General features: G+C 48.7%; 1 protein-coding gene across 1 annotated transcript in view; it reads left to right on the top strand.

Annotated features, from left to right (window-relative positions):
* Positions 1 to 17,576, top strand: part of POMT2 (protein O-mannosyltransferase 2) — a 39,293-nt gene that overhangs the window by 5,120 nt on the left and 16,597 nt on the right. Inside the window, exons 2-9 of the mRNA XM_047794922.1 lie at positions 1,262 to 1,346; positions 4,807 to 4,911; positions 6,661 to 6,769; positions 9,119 to 9,227; positions 10,817 to 10,976; positions 12,264 to 12,370; positions 13,256 to 13,338; positions 15,436 to 15,545. Of these exons, the coding sequence (XP_047650878.1) occupies positions 1,262 to 1,346; positions 4,807 to 4,911; positions 6,661 to 6,769; positions 9,119 to 9,227; positions 10,817 to 10,976; positions 12,264 to 12,370; positions 13,256 to 13,338; positions 15,436 to 15,545 (868 nt within the window). The remainder of the gene's footprint in view (positions 1 to 1,261; positions 1,347 to 4,806; positions 4,912 to 6,660; positions 6,770 to 9,118; positions 9,228 to 10,816; positions 10,977 to 12,263; positions 12,371 to 13,255; positions 13,339 to 15,435; positions 15,546 to 17,576) is intronic.

Below are 17,576 nucleotides of genomic sequence, written 5' to 3'. Positions count from 1 at the left end.
AGAGCCTACAGAAATGGCCTGGTTCTGCTGCTGTAAAGCCCCCAGTTAGGGTGTGAAGAGGTTTACTGTGGTTGTATAGAAGAACACGATTTTTGCATTGTGTTTAAAAAGCTAATGTATTAAATAACCCTTTCCACAGAAAAGAAAATCATGGACATGAGAATAGACTTGTGGTTGCCAAGGGGGAGGGAGGGATGGGATGGATGAGGAGCTTGGGGTTAAGAGATGCAGACTATTCCCTTTGGAATGGATAAGCAGTGGGATCCTGCTGTATAGCACTGGGAACTATGTCTAGTCACTTGTGATGGAGCAGGATAATGTGAGAAAAAGAATGTATATATGTATGTGTGACTGGGTCACTTTACTGTATGGTAGAAAATCGACAGAACACTGTAAACGAGCTATAATGGAAAAAAACAAAAATCATTTAAAAAGCTAATGTATTAGAATCATTTATTTCCTTACAAAATAATTTGTACAATAAGGATAGGTGTTAGATCAGTAGTTAATTTAGTAAGCAAGCCTTCACTTTTATATACCAGTTAGTTCACTGTTATAAGATCAATGTGTTCATAGTTCACAGGTTAATTTTCACAGAGTTGGGAGCAAAATCGGACTCCTGGGGCAGCCAGGGTTGGAAGACTCTCCCTGACCAGTGGCCCACAGTGTAGTTTGTAACAGCAAGAGTAGTGTAGTTTCTAAGAGCAAAAGTAGTCTCACAGTTAGAAGCTAGCAGACTTGGATGAAAATTTTTAATACAAACCCTTCTATGTTATACAAAACTTTTACCTTTTCAAAATAGAAACTAAAGATGTAGAGTAAGTATAGATTTAACTTAAATTTATGATAACTTGTTGGTAAATATTTGCCAACTTTTCTCATCTGCCTGAATGAAGGTTAAAGAACAGCTTGATGTCAGGCAACTTGGGTCAAAAGCTTTTTTTTTTTAAATCCAGATTTTTCTCCTTCATTACTTGAAACTTATAGCCTTTGGTGTTTTGTTGTTGTTGTTGTTTGTTTTGTTTTTGGCTGCTCCCATGGCATGCAGAAGTTCCCAGGCCAGGGATCGAAGAACCTGTGCCACTGCTGGGACTGGAGCCACTGCAATGACAATGCCGGATTCTTAAGCCACTGAGCCACAAGAGAACTCCAATACAGCCTTTGGTTTTAACTGTAATTTTAACCATGCCATTTGGTTAAAAGAATCTTTGGGTTGTATAATGATTTAAGAGTTTCATTTCTCTTTCTATTTTCCCTTCAGCTGGGATGAGACTCACTTTGGAAAAATGGGAAGTTACTATATCAACCGCACCTTTTTCTTTGATGTGCACCCGCCTCTGGGAAAGGTGAGCAGTGTGGCGAGTGCAGCTCCGCTAAGGGGTGGAGCTAAGTCTTGGATCTGGATTTACAGTTAATTCTGGGGCTTGTAGAAAGAGTTCCCTGACATTCCAGAGCAGCTGCTTTCACGCAAAACCTTTGGTGTGGTTAGCAGTTCTCTGGGCTCAGGAACGGAGAGAGAGTCCATCAGCTGGAAGATGGATAAACCAAGTGTGGTATTATCTCTACAAGGAAATATCATTGAGCCAAAACAAGGAATGAAGCATTGACACTTGCTGCAACACACGCACATCTTATAAACACTATGTAAAGTGGAAGAAGTCAGACGTATTCTATTTATATGAAATGTCCAGAATTGACAAATGCTCAGAGACAGAAACTAGATTAGTAGTTGCCAGGGTCTGGGGGGAGGGAGTATTGGGGAGCGACTGCAGATGGGGATGGGGTTTCTTTCTGGAGGGATGGAACATTCTGGACTTAGGTAGTGGTGATAGTCGCTCAACCGTGTGAATAAACTAAAACCCACTGAATTGTACCCTTTTAAATGGTGACTTTTATGGTATATGAATTTTATCTTAATTGAAAAAAAGAAAAAAGAACTAGAGAGAAGGAACGGGGTTGTATAAAGCTGAAATAGCGTAGGGGAGCTGGTTGTCCTAAGGGCGCAAGACTCCTTTTTCCAACCCCCTCCTAGCCTACTCTTTTTTTGACCTGTTCCTTCCATTGGTTTACAATTAGAACTTCCACCAATCAGCTCAATCATTTTGCTGTACATCTAAGCTAACGCAGCCTTATAAATCAACTATATTCCAGTATGAAATGTAACAAAAGGGAGGAAAAGCAAAGGAAGGTGAAAATGAAAAGGAAGGATTTTTTCATAGATTTTGAAGACTTGACTAAATAAATGGGCAAATTTTATTGTGTTTCATTTTTAAAGCTCCTATAAATATAATGTGTACTTACCTGGTTTCTAAATAAATTTTTTTTTAATTGAAAAAAAAAAAGAAATTCTGGAGTTCGCATTGTGGCTCAGCAGAAGTGAACCCGACTAGTATCCATGGGGACACAGGTTTGATCCCTGGCCTTTCTCAGTGGGTTAAGGATCAGCATTGCCATGAGCTGTCGTGGAGGTTGCAGATGCAGCTCAAACCCCACATTGCTGTGACTGTGGTGTAGATCGGCAGCTGCAACTCTGATCTGACCCCTAGCCTGGGAACTTCACTAAAAAGGCAAAAAAAAAAAAAAAAAGAAAGAAAGAAAAACAGAAATTCCATCAATCAGAATTCGTTTTACTCTCAAACAAGAACCTCCCCAAGAAGGCTAACGGATTAGCCCTGGCATTCACTCAGTCCTTTCTTCCTAACTGGAGGCTGACATCTTTGATACCAAGGGGACAGGAACTGCCTGTTAGGAAGTTAGTATTCTTGGAGCATGGAGCACTGGGGGATGAGGGCAGTGGGCGAGGCTTGGCAGGGGTGGTGATCTATGACAGGTGGGCTTTGGGGGAAGGCACCAGATCATGGGGTAGAGACCAGGGCGAAGGCCCTGCGGGTGGGAGGGGTGGAGAGGAAGGTGGGAGAGGTGGCCTATTTCAAAATTAGCTCCGAGCCCAGAGAAGGAACAAAAAATGTTATGTTTCTTTCTGTCTCCTTTATAAGATAATAGCAATAAAACAGGGGCAATTGAACCGCCTCTTTTAGTCGTTTTAAAATGTATCATCTTAGTTAATGCTCAGAACAACCTTATGAAGTAGGTACTGTTGAATCCTCATGTCACAGATGGGGACACTGGGACTCAGAGGCGATAAGTAGTTTGCCATAGGGAGCAAAGCTGGTGAGTGGCAGCGTCAAGTTTCAGACCAGCTTAGAGTTTGCTCTCTTAACATTATGCCACTGCCTCATGAGCTTGCCTGGCACCAGCACTCGGGCAAGTGCATCTGCGACCACCATGGAATTTAAGCCAGAGGACGAGCTGGATATTTGCACTGGGCTAGCCTGGGAACCAGCTCAGCAGTAGAGGAGATTTTTCATAGGAAACCCAGCCCAGGCTTTCAGCGGGGGACAGCCTGTCTGTTCTTGGAGGCCCCTAGAGCTCAGCACAGTGAAGACGTGTGGAAAACACTGGCTCATTTGTTTTTATTGAAGCCTGGCCTTCCTCACATCTGGCCCCTGTGAGAAGGGAGAAATGTGAAGCCTCTTTCTAAGGCTGCCCCCAGGGAGGGCGGTTCCTCTGCCCCGCTAATTTATCTCTGATGCTTCTGTGCTCTGCCTGGTTGAAACAGAGTGATGAGCAAAGTAGCTGTCATGGTTCTGAGGCCGAGCCAGTCGAAGAATCCAAAAGCTCCTTGAAGTGGCGAGTAGGAAGTTTTCTCCTGCAGAACTGAGGCTATCTGCCCCTTCCCGCTGATCCCAGCCCTGGGCGCGGGGCTCCAGGCAAATAGGAACAGCATATGATATATGCAAATGGGGTCAGACTAAAGTTATTGAACAATGTGTATTTTATTTTATTTTTGTCTTTTGTCTTTTTAGGGTTTTTAAAATTTTTGGTCGTTTATCAGTCTTAGTTTATAGTTGATTTGTTTTGGTTTGGGATGTGCCAGGCTGGCCTCCCTCTGGAATACAGGAAATAGGAGAAACTCTGGCCTTTGGGCATTTTTTTCCACTGGGATTTTTCTCTTCCCCTCTGGGGAAATGCATTGATCTTGCATTCCATCTTCCCACTTTCTTTTTTTTTTTTTCTTTTTCTTTTTTTGTCTTTTCAGGGCTGCATCTGTGGCATATGGAAGTTCCCAGGCTAGGGGTCCAATCTGAGCTACAGCTGCCAGCCTACGCCACAGCCACAGCAATGCAGCATCCAAGCCACATCTGCAACCTACACCACAGCTCATGGCAACGCTGGATCCCTAACCCACTGAGCGAGGCCAGGGATCGCACCTACAATCTCACGGTTCCTAGTTGGATTGTTTCTGCTGCGCCACAACAGGAACTCCCCATTTTCCCATTTTCTTCCCTTCTCTCTATTCCTGGTGTGTAGCAACTTGGCCACTTTCCTCCCTCTTCATTCTGCCTCAGAACCTCGTCCTTTCAGTGGACCAGTCTCCCAGAAATCTACCCCGCCCAGGCCCTCCCCCATGAGCTGTCATGTTTTATTTCATAGCAAATGAAAGAGCTCCTCGCTGGCCCTGCCCTTGGGCCTGTGGGATTGTTTTCTCTCCAAGTACTCAGTCTGCACTATTCCCAAGAACCTGGCCTTCACACAAGAGAGGCTTTGTTTCAGGCACTGAGCTCTGTAGACAAAAGATTCTTTGCCCTGCAACAGCTGCTGGAGAAAATGTCACATGGCGTGCTCTGTCTATGGACAGTTGTCAAGGGAAGCCAAGGTCTGGGTGCAGCTGGAGGGAGGTTCAGGGGGCGGAGGAATCGTCTCAGAGGCCTCGCATCTTTTTGTTTGTTCTCCTTCTCTCCTCAGATGCTGATAGGTCTTGCTGGCTACCTGAGTGGATACGATGGCACCTTTTTGTTCCAGAAGCCTGGGGACAAATACGAGCATCACAGCTACATGGGGATGAGAGGAGTAAGGCTTCCTGACTGGCTCTAGGCTGACTGAGCCCTGGGGCCACCCTCTGTCAGAAATGTTAGAGTTGGAAGCCCTGGAGAGGTGGCAGGTGTAGAGAAAGGGACGTCGGAGTGGGAGTGGGGAGGATGACAGGACCCCCCACCCTGTGGTAGGTTCAGAGCTGGGGTGGGCAAGAGGGGGGAGGGAGGCCACAGATAAGGCACCGGTTACACAGACAGGACCCAGCCCGCCCCGTCACCTGTTCCCCTGCCCACGTGAGGCGGCAGATTTCAGATGGGAGGGCAGCCTGGGACTCAGGAGTCTCCTGCAGCCCCAGCGCTGGCCTCAGCACACTGGCAGCCCACACGTTCCTCCTCTGTGGGGCTGCAGCTGCCGAGCATTGCCCGCCTCTGGGAGCCTTTATTAACATCTCAGCATCCCCACACTCCTGTCACCAGGTCTCTCCTTGTTGCCCCATGAAGCTTTCAGGGACACACAGGGGTTTGCCAGTCTTTTAAGGAAAGCATGAGTTTGCCTGGTCCGTCTGTGCTCTGAGTCTGAGCACCAGCCTGGATGGAGCATGGCAGGGCCCAGATGCCCTGCTATCTAGGGACCGTGTACCTGTAGCTAAATAAGACCTGTAGAAATTGTCCCAGTGTGGAGCTCTCAGAGTGGATTGCATTTACAGGCTCCTTTCCTCAAGGAGTTCAAAGCACTTTGGGTAAATGCCATGTGATGATTTGGGCTAATCATGGGCTGATTTGTATGGTCATGTCATACCATAGTAAGCAAGGAGTGTCCACTCCCTGCCGGCTCATGTTCTTATGTGATTCTCTGTCTTCCTAATGACTTTTGAACCCCACATAACATACCTAACTGGATATAGGCCTGACTCACTGTGAACTTGCTAAGGACATGAGAAGGCCAAATATAACAGCCTTGTTCCTTTCACACTAGGGCGCATTGCTTTCTGTGACAAAAGGCGACAACCTAAATGTGAGAATTTCCATTCCCTTGGGTTTGTCTGGTTTCTTTTGATGGATAGGATAGGGGAATGGAGAAAAGACTGGTGGTTAAAAATAAAACGAAACTGAAACACAGCCATCCAGATGCTGGAGTGTCAAGCAGTCTCTTTTCCAAAATCAAAATACAACTTCTAGATTAAAGAATGATTCCTGGTGTGATTGAAGAAAAGGGCCAAGAGAGAAATAACGGAAATAGCATTAGAATTCTCTAAAATATTTAAAAAAAAACCCTTCAGAGCCTAATTTCTCAACTTGCACCCAGTTTCGTAACAGGAGCTGATATTTATCAAGTACTTTCTGTGTGGTAATAAACTTTAGCTCATTTAATCTAAGAGCAAACCCTCAGAGGTAGGAACCGCTATTTCTACATTACACAGAAGGGGAGGCTGAGATGCAGAGACATGACTTTGTCAAGGTCACAGCTGGCCGTGGAGGGATGGTCCAGCCCCAGGCCCCCCACTTGAAACCAGTGTGCTGTCCTGCCCACATCCCCCTGGCTGAACTTTGCTGATTTCGGGTCGGTGCACAAGTTGGGGCTCGATGGGAACATAAACGTTGCTTCATTTGGTGCTTCACTGTTACACTGCCCCTTTCACATTGGAGCATATTCCGGGTGATTTTAGGTCACCCAGTTATGCCGTCCTCAGGGCCCTCCTTTGTAAACATTAGTTTGTTCTGAGTCAAGTAGCCCCTGATGCTTATCTTAGTCGCTCACTTGCCTGCTTCTCTTGTGCTTCTCTAGTTCTGTGCATTCCTCGGCTCCCTGCTCATCCCCTTTGCCTACCTCACTGTGCTGGAGCTGTCCCGGTCCCTCCCGGCAGCACTGCTCGCGGCTGCCCTCCTCACCTTTGGTAAGTAAGTGGTCCTAGGGCAATTGACTGTCGCACGACAAATGTAGCTGGAAATCAGTATGTTTAAAGGTCCTGTCAATGGGCCCTGTTCTCTCTCTCTCTCTCTCTCTCTTTTTTTTTTTTTTGTCTTTTTAGGGCAGCACTCACAGCATATGGAGCTTCCCAGGTTAGAGGTGGAATCAGAGCTGTAGCTACCAGCCTATACCACAGCCACAGCAATGGGAGATCTGAGCCATGTCTGCAAGCTACACCAGAGCTCATGGCAACCCTGGATCCTTACCCCACTGAGTGAGGCCAGGGATCATACCCGTGTCTTCATGGATGGATACTAGTTGGGTTGTTTGTGCTAAGCCAAGATGGGAACTCCTTTTTTTTTTTTTTTTTTTGATGGGCCCTGTTCTTAAGTAGCTTTAGGATTGGGTAAGTGTTTTGTAAATCTCCTTTATTTCAATAGCAGTACTTACATATGTAAATACTTGTATGTAGCAAGCCTTTATATTACTGGAGGGGTGAGTTGGTGTGGGTAATCCCAAGGAGTAATCTCCAAGTTATCCACGTTTGAGTTTGGAATGGATGATGAGTTTCTGTGAGCTTGTGTGTTTGTGTGTGTGTATGTTTGAAGGAGGCTTATAGTTCTAATTCTGCTTCTCTTAGGTTACTATCAAGATTAGTTTGCACTCCTTAAACTAATTTCAGTTGATTGCAAGAGTAATTGCCTCAGAAGTCATTGGGTGGCAGAGGATAACAAAATAGGGACTTAAATTATTTCTATGGATAGTCCTTACATGGATAATTGAGAGTTGATCCATAGAAATTGATCCTTTGCTAACCTTGCTCATATGAAAGTGAATTCATGACCTCATAGAGCTTAATATTTAAAGACGTCCAGACCAGTTTAGGTGGTTACTTTAAGGGTGATTCTGGCTTTGCTTTGACAAATAATGTTGCAAGATTATATAGTCTCTCTGTAGAGGACTGGCTTTTTCCTTGGGTCTTTAATTTGCCTCTCCAGTTATTCATTTATTCATTTTGCATTCAACAACTATTTCCTTTTTTTTCTTTTTGTCTTTCTGTCATTTCTAGGGCTGCACCCACGGCATGTGGGGGTTCCTAGGCAAGGGGTCTAATCGGAGTTGTAGCCACCAGCCTATGCCAGAGCCACAGCAATGCAGGATACGAGCCGCATCTGTGAGCTACACCACAGCTCACAGCAACGCCGGATCCTTAACCCACTGTGTGAGGCCAGGGATCAAACCGGCAACCTCATGGTTCCTAGTCAGATTCGTTAACCACTGAGCCATGACAGGAACTCCTCAACAACTATTTTCAAGCAGCTCCTCTGTGCTAGGCCACTTTCCTTGGCCTTAGAGGATATGCTAATGAGACAGCACTATCATGGAGTTTACTGACTAGTGAGGCAGATGGTAGATAAGCAAGTAAATTAGTAAGTCTGTAGTGTAACATCTTAAGCAGTCAGTACAGCATAGAAAATAGAGTAAGGTAAGAAATGGAGTAATGGGGAGTGATTCTGTTTTAAGGAGCATGGTTAGTGAGGAGTCCCCTGCGGTGGTAGCCTTGAGCAGGGACCTGAGGGAAGGAAGCCAAAGATTAAGCCATGCAGAGATCTAAAGGAAGAGTGTTCAGGCAGAGGGAACGGCAGGGGTGGTCCTGGTGCAGGGCTGCACTTGGTAGATTCAGGGACCAGCGAGAAGACCAGTGAAGCCAGGGTGGAGGGAGGGAGGCAGTGGGTGTGGGGAGAGGAGGTTGGATGGATGGGTAGGGAGACCATGAAGGCTTTGCCGCTGTCTTGAGGAGTTTGTTAGTCTGAGGGAGATGGGAAGACATTGGAGGGCTTAAGCTAGAGCATGATGTAAAGAAATTTTGTTTAAAAAACCCTTCACTTTGGCTTCTGCATGGAGAATCAACTCCCCACAGAGACCACCTGTGAAATGGTAGGTTTCTGTCCTGAGTGGATATAGTTTGTGCCACTATAGTTCTGTGCATGGTGGCAGAACTTCCTTTTTGATGATGGAAATTTCAGGAGCCCTCATCCCAGGATTGTTCTCTCTGAACGAATGGCAGGACCCTTCCAGGCCCTTGACCTTTTCTTGGGTCAAGGGCCTGGAAGCAGTGTGAGATATTCTTTCATGTCATTGGGCTTTGGTGTCCCCCAAAGCTGTGGCCTTCCACCTTCCAGATGACTCAGTGGCCCATCTAATCTTGAATGCACAAATGTTTTCATGCAGCTAAGCCCGGGGGGACTGTTTCTTACTGCTGGTGTGTTTGGTTTGCGGTGGGGGGGGAGCATCTCTGCTTCTGCATTCTGACCACCGAGCTCATGTTTTTCAGACACAGGATGCCTCACTCTGTCCCAGTACATCCTCCTTGACCCCATCTTGATGTTCTTCATCATGGCTGCCATGCTGAGCATGGTCAAGTACAACTCCTGTGCCAGCAGGTCAGAAACACCACTTTGGGAAGGGGTATCAGAAGCTGTAGCAGCTCTAGAATTTCCATAATGGTCGGGGACAGGGTGGGTGCAGTCGCTGAAGGATTGTCTTGAAGCTGAATTTAAGGCAAGCATGCTTTTTAAAAAATTGTATTTGTTTATTTATTTGCTGCAACTGTGGCATGTGGAAGTTCCCCGGCCAGGGATTAAACCGGAATCACAGCAGTGACAATTCCGGATCCTTAACCACTAGGCCACCAGAGAGTGCCTAAAAACTTTTTTTTTAAGATTGCTCATTTTAGATCATAAAAATACGTTTGCAGAAGTTTTCTATAGAAACCTTTATTTTCGCGTTACATAAGACGAAGGAAATGTCAATTGTCTTTCTCGAGAGTGTTGTTATTTTTAAAATGGGGGTGGATTTGAGTGGGGGCTTGTGGGTGTTAAGAAGGAGTCCTAATGGCTTCCCCACGCCACCGTCTCACAAGCCACTCCTCGGCACCAGCGCTAGTTAGGAGATCCCAGGACACCTATATCTGTCCCATTCTCCGCCCTCGAGGGCTGGGCACCAGCGTGGCTATTACCTGGGAAGTCTTCGTCTCCCTGCCCTGACCTGGTGACGGGAACAATGTATGTGAAGCTTGGCTTGAAGGGTCTGCATCAGTTGAGAGGATCCCTGCAGGCCTGTTGGTCCTAAAACTGCTCTGGAGGCCTGGTCTTCTTCCAGAATAGTCCTTTCCAGAGTGCTCTTCTCCCTCTGAGAGAGTAGAATAGGTCATTCATTCTCTTCAAACCCAAAGCTGGCTCTGCCAAGGCTCTTCCAGAAGTCAGCTTGGTTTCATCATGGCCAAGCAGTGACCACACCCCCTTCCACCTGCCATTTCTTGAATACATACTATGTGCCAGGTACTGTGCCAGGAACACGCAGGTCTTGGCTGTGAAGGAGCCTTCACTCTGGCAGGGGAGCAGCCGGGTGACCAGAAGCCTGTGGCACAGAGCCCGTGTTCTCCATACAGCAAGCCTTGGGACCACCTGCGGGCTGAACTCTGTGCTCCACTGCTGGCTGGCTGCGGGACCTATACCTAAGCTCTCTGTAACTCAATTCCTCACGTGGGAGAAGAGGATCTACCCCCTTGGGGTTGTAGTGAAGCTTAAAGAGTTAATACATGTGAAGTGCTTGCAGTGCCTGACATATAGTAAGCGCTCAATAATTGCTGGCTTTTCGGGGTCCAGAGGTGGCACAAAGGACAGGGCTGCCTGAATCCAGTGGGCTTCTCTGGCTTTTCCTGGATTGGTCCCCACTGAAGAATAAGCTTCCTGATTACTTGAAGCTCTGTGCTCAGCCAGGAGAGCCATGGCCCCTCTCCCCAGAAGAATTACCCACTCACTCTCACGTAGTGCGTCCTGCAATTGCGGGGGTCTCACTGACCACATCCTCCTCGGAGCCACACCAGGTCCCCCGAGGCTGGGAGCCCTCAGGAGAGAGGCCACAGCACAGCCTCGCAGAGTCAGAGGACCTCTGCCCTCTCCCACTGCTGCTCTTGCTTCTGAGTTTGGTTCCAGCTGCCAAACTGAACTCTGTTTCATTGGTTTTTCAGGCCCTTCTCTGCCCCCTGGTGGTTCTGGCTCAGCCTGACTGGCGTTAATCTGGCTGGTGCTCTAGGGGTCAAGTTTGTTGGCCTCTTTATCATCCTGCAAGTGGGGTGGAACACCCTTTCAGACCTTTGGCACCTGTTTGGAGACCTCAGTGTTTCAATGGTAAGAACCCAAGTGCTCGTAGAGTGTCTTTGCTCCCCGGCATTGCTCAGTTGGGCCAGGAGCCCTTCTCCACGTCTGCTGCAGGTGGCAGAGTGGCTGCATTCTAGGCCTGAGGCGGCTGGATCCAGCTGCCCTCTGGAGGGAGCAGGAGGGCAGGGAGTGGGCCATGGCTGGTGGGCTGGAGGGGTAGAGAGGGAGAGGATGGACTGAGGTCCTTGGGATTCTCTTTTGGCCGTTGCCTGCATTGGTTCTTAAATGCTCTACAAACGAGCCAGCCGGGGGATTCTGTCCAGCTGGGCTCTTGCCAAATGTGTGGTAGATACTGACTGCCTGCGACTTGAGGTAAAACTGGTGGGATGACTTTCTGAACTTACATTTTCTTTTCTTGACCCAGAGTCTCTAGGTTTGGAGGCTGGTAAGGGCCTTGAGGATGTATGTGATGTATTAGGAGCTCTTCTGTGTCAGGCGCTATGCAGAGGCTTTACTTTCATCATCTCGTTTCCTCCTCATAACAGTCCCATGGGGTCGTTGACAAGCGAGGAACCTGAGACTTAGAGAGATGATGATGGGCCCCAGGTCCTACAAGTAGTGAGAGGTAGACCTAGGATTCTGACTCCAGGCCTGAACTACTTTGCTATAATGCTTCTCCATCACCTCTGAACCCAAGTCCTAACAAGTTCATTTATTCACTCAGAACATATAGACAGACTGTCCACAAAGTGTGAGACACAGAATATGCGGATGAGTGAAACAAGATTCCTGCCCTCTAGAGTCAATGGAGAGAAAGAAATCCGTAAGCCCAGCCAACAAGTGCTGTGAAAGCCCAGAGGAGGGCATGAGCCCAGTCTCAGGCAGTCCAGTAAAGCTTCTGGGAGGAAGCAGAGGCCCCCAGTGAAAGCACAGTTTTCCATGTGATGGGTGGGGTTGGCACAGTGCAAGAAGCATGGGGAAAGTGCAGGGTGACCGGGATGGAGAGGGAGTGATGAGTGATGATGCTGAAGATGCAGGCAACACCTTGGCAGTGGTTCGGTGACAGCCTGGGGTCCTGGGTGCTGGTCTGGACAGGCTGCGGAGGGCTGGCCCGGTTCTGCCCCTGCAGTGCTAGGTTTGTGGGGTGTCATGGGAAGGCTTAGGGTTTCCGCATATCTTTGTTTCGTGATGGCCATTAGTTTTTCAACTGTTTCTAACTGTAACATATACATAAAGACTTACAAAGAACAGACATGTCAGGCACAAGGGATGATAAAGCCTCATGTGCCCAGCACCCTGTATGGCCTCTGCTCGCAGGTGACTATGGGAAAACACCTGACTGCTCGCATCCTGTGCCTCATCGTGCTGCCCTTGGCTCTCTACACAGCCACTTACGCTGTTCACTTCATGGTGCTGAATAAAAGGTACCGTCCTGGGAGTTTCTGTCATGGCTCAGCGGTAACGAACCCAACTAGTATCCATGAGGATGTGGGTTCAATCCCTGGCCTCACTCGGTCGGTTAAGAATCTGGTGTTGCGGTGAACTGTGGTGTGGGTTGCAGATGCAGCTCAGATCCTGCATTGCTGTGCCTGTGGCACAGGCCGGCAGCTGTAGCCCTGATTCGACCCCTAGCCTGGAAACTTCCATATGCCGTACCTGCGGCCCTAAAAAGCAAAACAAACAAGCAAAAAGGTTCAGTCCTTTCTAAGGTCTTGCTTCTGTTTTTCCTCTTGCCTCTAAGCCCCTTGATGGGCTGTGTGATTTCCTGGGTCAGTGGGGGGATGAGAGGAAGGGAAGCCAGGGTTTTTTTCCTCCTGTGTTCTATCTTTTGGGTGCCCTGGCCTGAAGGAAGAAGAGAATATTCTAATAGCCAAACTGCCCCTTAGGCATAAGTCAGCAAAGTCCCTGGTGCTTGGAAGGGGTGGGCCGCCACCAGCACGTGCAGTTGGAGTGAGAATAAGCGTAACAATGACCTGAGCGCCAGCTCCCATTTATCAGGTAGCTGCTATGTGTCAGGAGCTATGTTTGGCGTTTTGTACCCATCATCTCATTTAGTCAACATAAGTCTTAAAATCCCTGATTTATAAATGAGGAATTGAGATTAAACAAGGTCAGGTATCTTCTGAAGTTCACCTAGTGAGTAAGTGGCTGAGTTGTGCTTTAGATGCCAGTTTCTCTGACTCCATCCCACGATACCGCAGTCCCACTCTGTTGTGCCTTTAAACCAGCTGTGCAGAGCTCTTCCTAGGGCTCCCGGGAAGTCAGTTTCACTCCATTAACTCGGCTGTCTTCCCCTCCTTTCCCCACAGTGGTCCTGGCGATGGCTTCTTCAGTTCTGCCTTCCAGGCCCGGCTTGCAGGAAACACCCTTCATAATGCTTCCATCCCCGAACGTGAGTGTCTCTTGGCCTTTACGAAGGTAGAAGGGCAGAGGGGATGCCTGGGTGTTGAAGCAAGAGGCTATGACCGCTTGAGTTATTTAACTCGTGGATGGCAAAGTGGGAGAAAGAGCCAGTTAAATCTGGGGTGAGCACTCAAGAGAGTGAATGGGGACACAGGAAATGCAGAGGGAGACGTCCTGAGCAGTGAGCTCTTTGACCCCAAAGAAACTTGTCCCTTGTGGCTGCGGGAAGGCCGACAAGGAGGATCTGGTGAAAGAACAAGGCCCCTCAGGGCTGGTGGTCGGGTCCCACCCCAGTGTTCTGTGACCCACATCTGTTCACTGTTCACAGGGAGTCATCGAGCAAGTGTAGCCACGCTGGAGGCTGTAGGTGGACGCCTTCCAGAGTGTAGAGTCTGGAGTAGAGGCGCTCTCCGTGCTGTAGCTGTGTTGTTAAGTACATAAAGAGGGAACGCAGAGCTATGGGTGTCGAAGGTGTGAGAGCTCGCTGCTGTTCAGGATCAGAGGAACCCAGAGTGAGTGGCCTTGGAGTGAGGCCCCGGAAGAATGGGCAGATTTCTCCAGATAGAGAGGAGGCGAGGGCACAGCAGGCAGGAGGGAGAGCATGATCAAAGCCAAGAATGGGCAAAATTTAAGGCACAGGTTATATGTAGAAAAATACTGGAAGACAAGGTTGAAAGGATATTTGGGGCCCAGGTGATTGCTTCCTGGAGGCAAGGGTAATGTCTTTTAGTCTCTCCAGAGCCGAGAACACAATGGGCCTGTCTAAGCTCTGGAAAAACTGAGAAATAGGAAAGCAAGTAAAAGTTGGTTTGGAAAGGCAGACATTGGGTTCCACGTCAGAGAGGTCAACTTTGAGGCGTTTGAGGAAATGCATGCAGTGGGGCCAGTGGGCTTGGGGCTGAGGCTTGCAAAGGAAGACTCGCTAAGTAAAGAGGTAGTCGATGCTCTGTGGTGGCTGCTCTGCAAGGGAGCTCTAGAAGGAGCAGGAGGGCAGGGTGAAGTCAGGCCACTGGGGAACTCGGGGGGTGGCAGCTGCGCAGGAGCAGTTCATGAGGCAGTGTTGGGTTGGGGGGACAGCGTAATCAAGCAGCGTGCAGAGCCGCAGCATAAGGACTTAGGAGGATGGAGCTGTGGGCTTAGCAAATTCCTACTCATTATACACAAGGCCTGGCTCAGCTATGCTCTCTTCCTTCAAGCCGTCTTCTTCCTACTCTGGGTGGGAATTCGTTCTCCCTTACTCTGGGCTCCCACCATGTCACACCTTGTTGCACCTTTGCTGGAGCATTTGCCTGCTGTCTGTCCTGGGCTGGTCAGTGTGTGACGCCATTGTCCCCAAGACTGAACTCTGCGAGGGCCAGGCCTCCTCTAGCTCTGGATCCACCATGTATTCCATAACGTCTGTTGACCAATGAATGAGCAGAGGAGGGCAGGAGCAGGCGACACTGGTGCAGTGAGGCCCTTTTTAGTGGCATGGGGAGTGGTGGGCAGCCAGGTTGCAGGGCCTGGAGAGAAGAGGGGCAGTGATAAGGCAAAGAGGCCTCGCCTCTCAGGGAGGAGACGAATGTGCTTGGGTAAGCTGTTCACTGTTTTTTTGTTTTTGTTTTTGTTTTTGTTTTTTTTTAATTCGCAGTGAAACCCCAAAACATCATTGAACATACGGTACTAGATTCAAAAGGTTATATAGTGAAAGTCTGTCTTAACAGTCTATCATAACATTCTAGCTTGGAGAACATTCCATATGAAGACATAAAATACTTCTTCCTTCTTTATTCCTTGGAATGTATGTAATAGACCTTGACCAAAGGACAAGTCCCTTCTAGTCCTTTGCTGTTACAAACAGTGCTTTGATAACATTGTTAAAACCCAGCTTCTTCTGAAGCCCTTAGGTGAGGGGTGGGGGCAGGCACAGGGGAGACTGTGCTTGACCTCTCTCTCAGGTTGACACCATCAGGGTGAGAAGGCAGCTGTGCGTCTTGCTCTTGGCCGTCCTGGGCCCAGAGGAGACTGTTAGAGGGTTGGGGAGCCCTGAGCTTCGGAGGCTTCTCCGTGCCCAGTCCCACTGCCACTGTCCTCCTCCTCCCACCAGACCTGGCCTATGGCTCTGTGATCACTGTGAAGAACCTGCGGATGGCCATTGGCTACCTCCACTCGCACAGGCACCTGTACCCTGAGGGCATCGGCGCCCGCCAGCAGCAGGTCAGTGAGCCCTTCACACCTGTGTTGCAGCAGCACCAGGCTCTTTGTCATGGCTGAACCCGCTCTTCTCTTTCTGGCTTCCCATCCTTTGCCCGCACTGTTTCCCCTGCTGGAAACATTCTTCCTCCTCCTGCATCCTTCTGCTCTTTCCTCCGCCTGCCTCCACCTTCCTTGGGCTTCAGCTGGGGAGTCCCCGCTGACATGACACCATGAGCCACCTGTGCCTGGTCCTGGGTCAGGTGCATCTGGTATGGGAGGCTTTCTCAGCACCCTTTACAAGCCTATGTGGTGACCCTCTTCATGTTGAATTGCGCTTCCTCCTGTCTCTGCTGCTTGATTGCTGTCCCCTGGAAGCTCAAGTGCCTAACACAGTGCTCTGCATGAACTAGATGATGAGTTGAGTGCAGTGGTTATAAACACAGCCCCGGGAACCAGGCTTATTTACCTAGGTTTGAATCCTGGTTCCATTAGAGTGTGACTTTGAACAAATTCCATAACCATTCTCTGGGCTTCAGTAGGTTTGTATGTATGTAGATATGTATGTAGGTATGTATGTGGGTTTGTATGTAGGTATGTAGGTATGTCTTTTTAGGGCCACACCTACGGCATATGGAAGTTCCTGGGCTAGGGGTTGAATCAGAGCTGTAGCTGCCAGTCTACACCACAGCCACAGCAATGTGGGATCCGAGCTGCATCTGTGACCTACACCACAGCTCATGGCAATGCCGGATCCTTAACCCACTGAGTGAGGCCAGGGGACAAACCTGCGTCCTTCTGGATCCAGGTTGGGTTCGCAACCACTTAGCCACAACAGGAACACTAGTGGGTTCATCTTTAAATTGGGGAAGGTAAGTAGTACTTCTCTCCATCATAAAGTTGTTGTGAGGATTAAGTGAGATGATACACATGAAGCACTTTGGGGGGTTAGCCAGGAGTATCACCTGAACGAGTTGGCACCACTGTTCGTGTCCACATTAAGGGGCGTTAGGTGTAGCTGTGGTGGACGGTGCCTGAGAGGGAGAAGGAGGGTGTTGGGGTGATTGGTGGGGCCAGATTGTGGAGAGGCTTACTCATGACGGTAGATTTAATTTTGTTCTGTGGGCCCTGGAGAGGCATATTGAAGGTGAAGGGATGACGTGATGTGATTAGGTTCTTGTTTAGAGGGACGGCTCCAGCAGGAGTGTGATGGGTTGGAAGGAGGAGCAGACTAGAGGCGGTAATCATGGCAAAGGATGGTGACGGAGGCAGCGACCACCGGGAGGGGTGAGCACGTCGGGGCCTGGTACCTGATGGATGGCAGGGAGGTCTGTCATCTGGAGGCCAAGGTGGACGTGTGATGATGCTCTTTCACCATTGTAGAAAAGGAGAACAAAGCATGGCTCTGGAGATGAGTTTTCTTTGTGGATTTTAGGTCTGGGGTTTGTTTCAGAAAAGAGACACGAGGGTGTTAGTGACACAGGGGGATGGTGACATTGCCCCTACAGGGTGCACAGAGTGAGGGGGGCCAGCGGAGGAGCCCTGGAGAAGGGCAGCATCTATGGCAGGGTTACAGACACTCAGAGTGGTGCTGGTGGAAGAAGCTGGGAAGGAAGGAGCGAACGGGGAGGTTGGAGGAGAACAGGAGGTGGCGCAGGGCAGAGAGAGTCTCCACAGGAGGAGACAGCACAGTTCAAGTGCTGCAGAGACCTCAGAGAAGGAGGCCTTTGAAGGACAATGGGGGGGGGGGCTCATAACTCTGACAAGGGCGTGGTCAGGGCAGCAACCCGAGGAGAGGACCAGGAGAAGATGCGGGCTTTGGGGCTGGCTGCTGTTCTGAGAAGCTTGGAAGGGAGTCTGTCTTCTTTACAAATGACCAAACTCTTTACTTTGTGAAAAACTTTTCACAAAATATTTTATTGTTATTATTTTCTTATTTGCTGGTATTGGGTTTTAGTATCACTTTCTCATTCTTTTTTAAAAAAATTAATTTTTTTTTTATTTTTAGGGCTGCACACGCGGGATATGGCAGTTTCCAGGCTAGGGGTTAAATTG

Source organism: Phacochoerus africanus, chromosome 9 (assembly GCF_016906955.1).
Source record: "Phacochoerus africanus isolate WHEZ1 chromosome 9, ROS_Pafr_v1, whole genome shotgun sequence".
Taxonomy (NCBI): domain Eukaryota; kingdom Metazoa; phylum Chordata; class Mammalia; order Artiodactyla; family Suidae; genus Phacochoerus; species Phacochoerus africanus.
The sequence above is the reverse complement of the archived record's forward strand: the minus strand, read 5'-3'. Positions and strand labels throughout refer to the sequence as shown.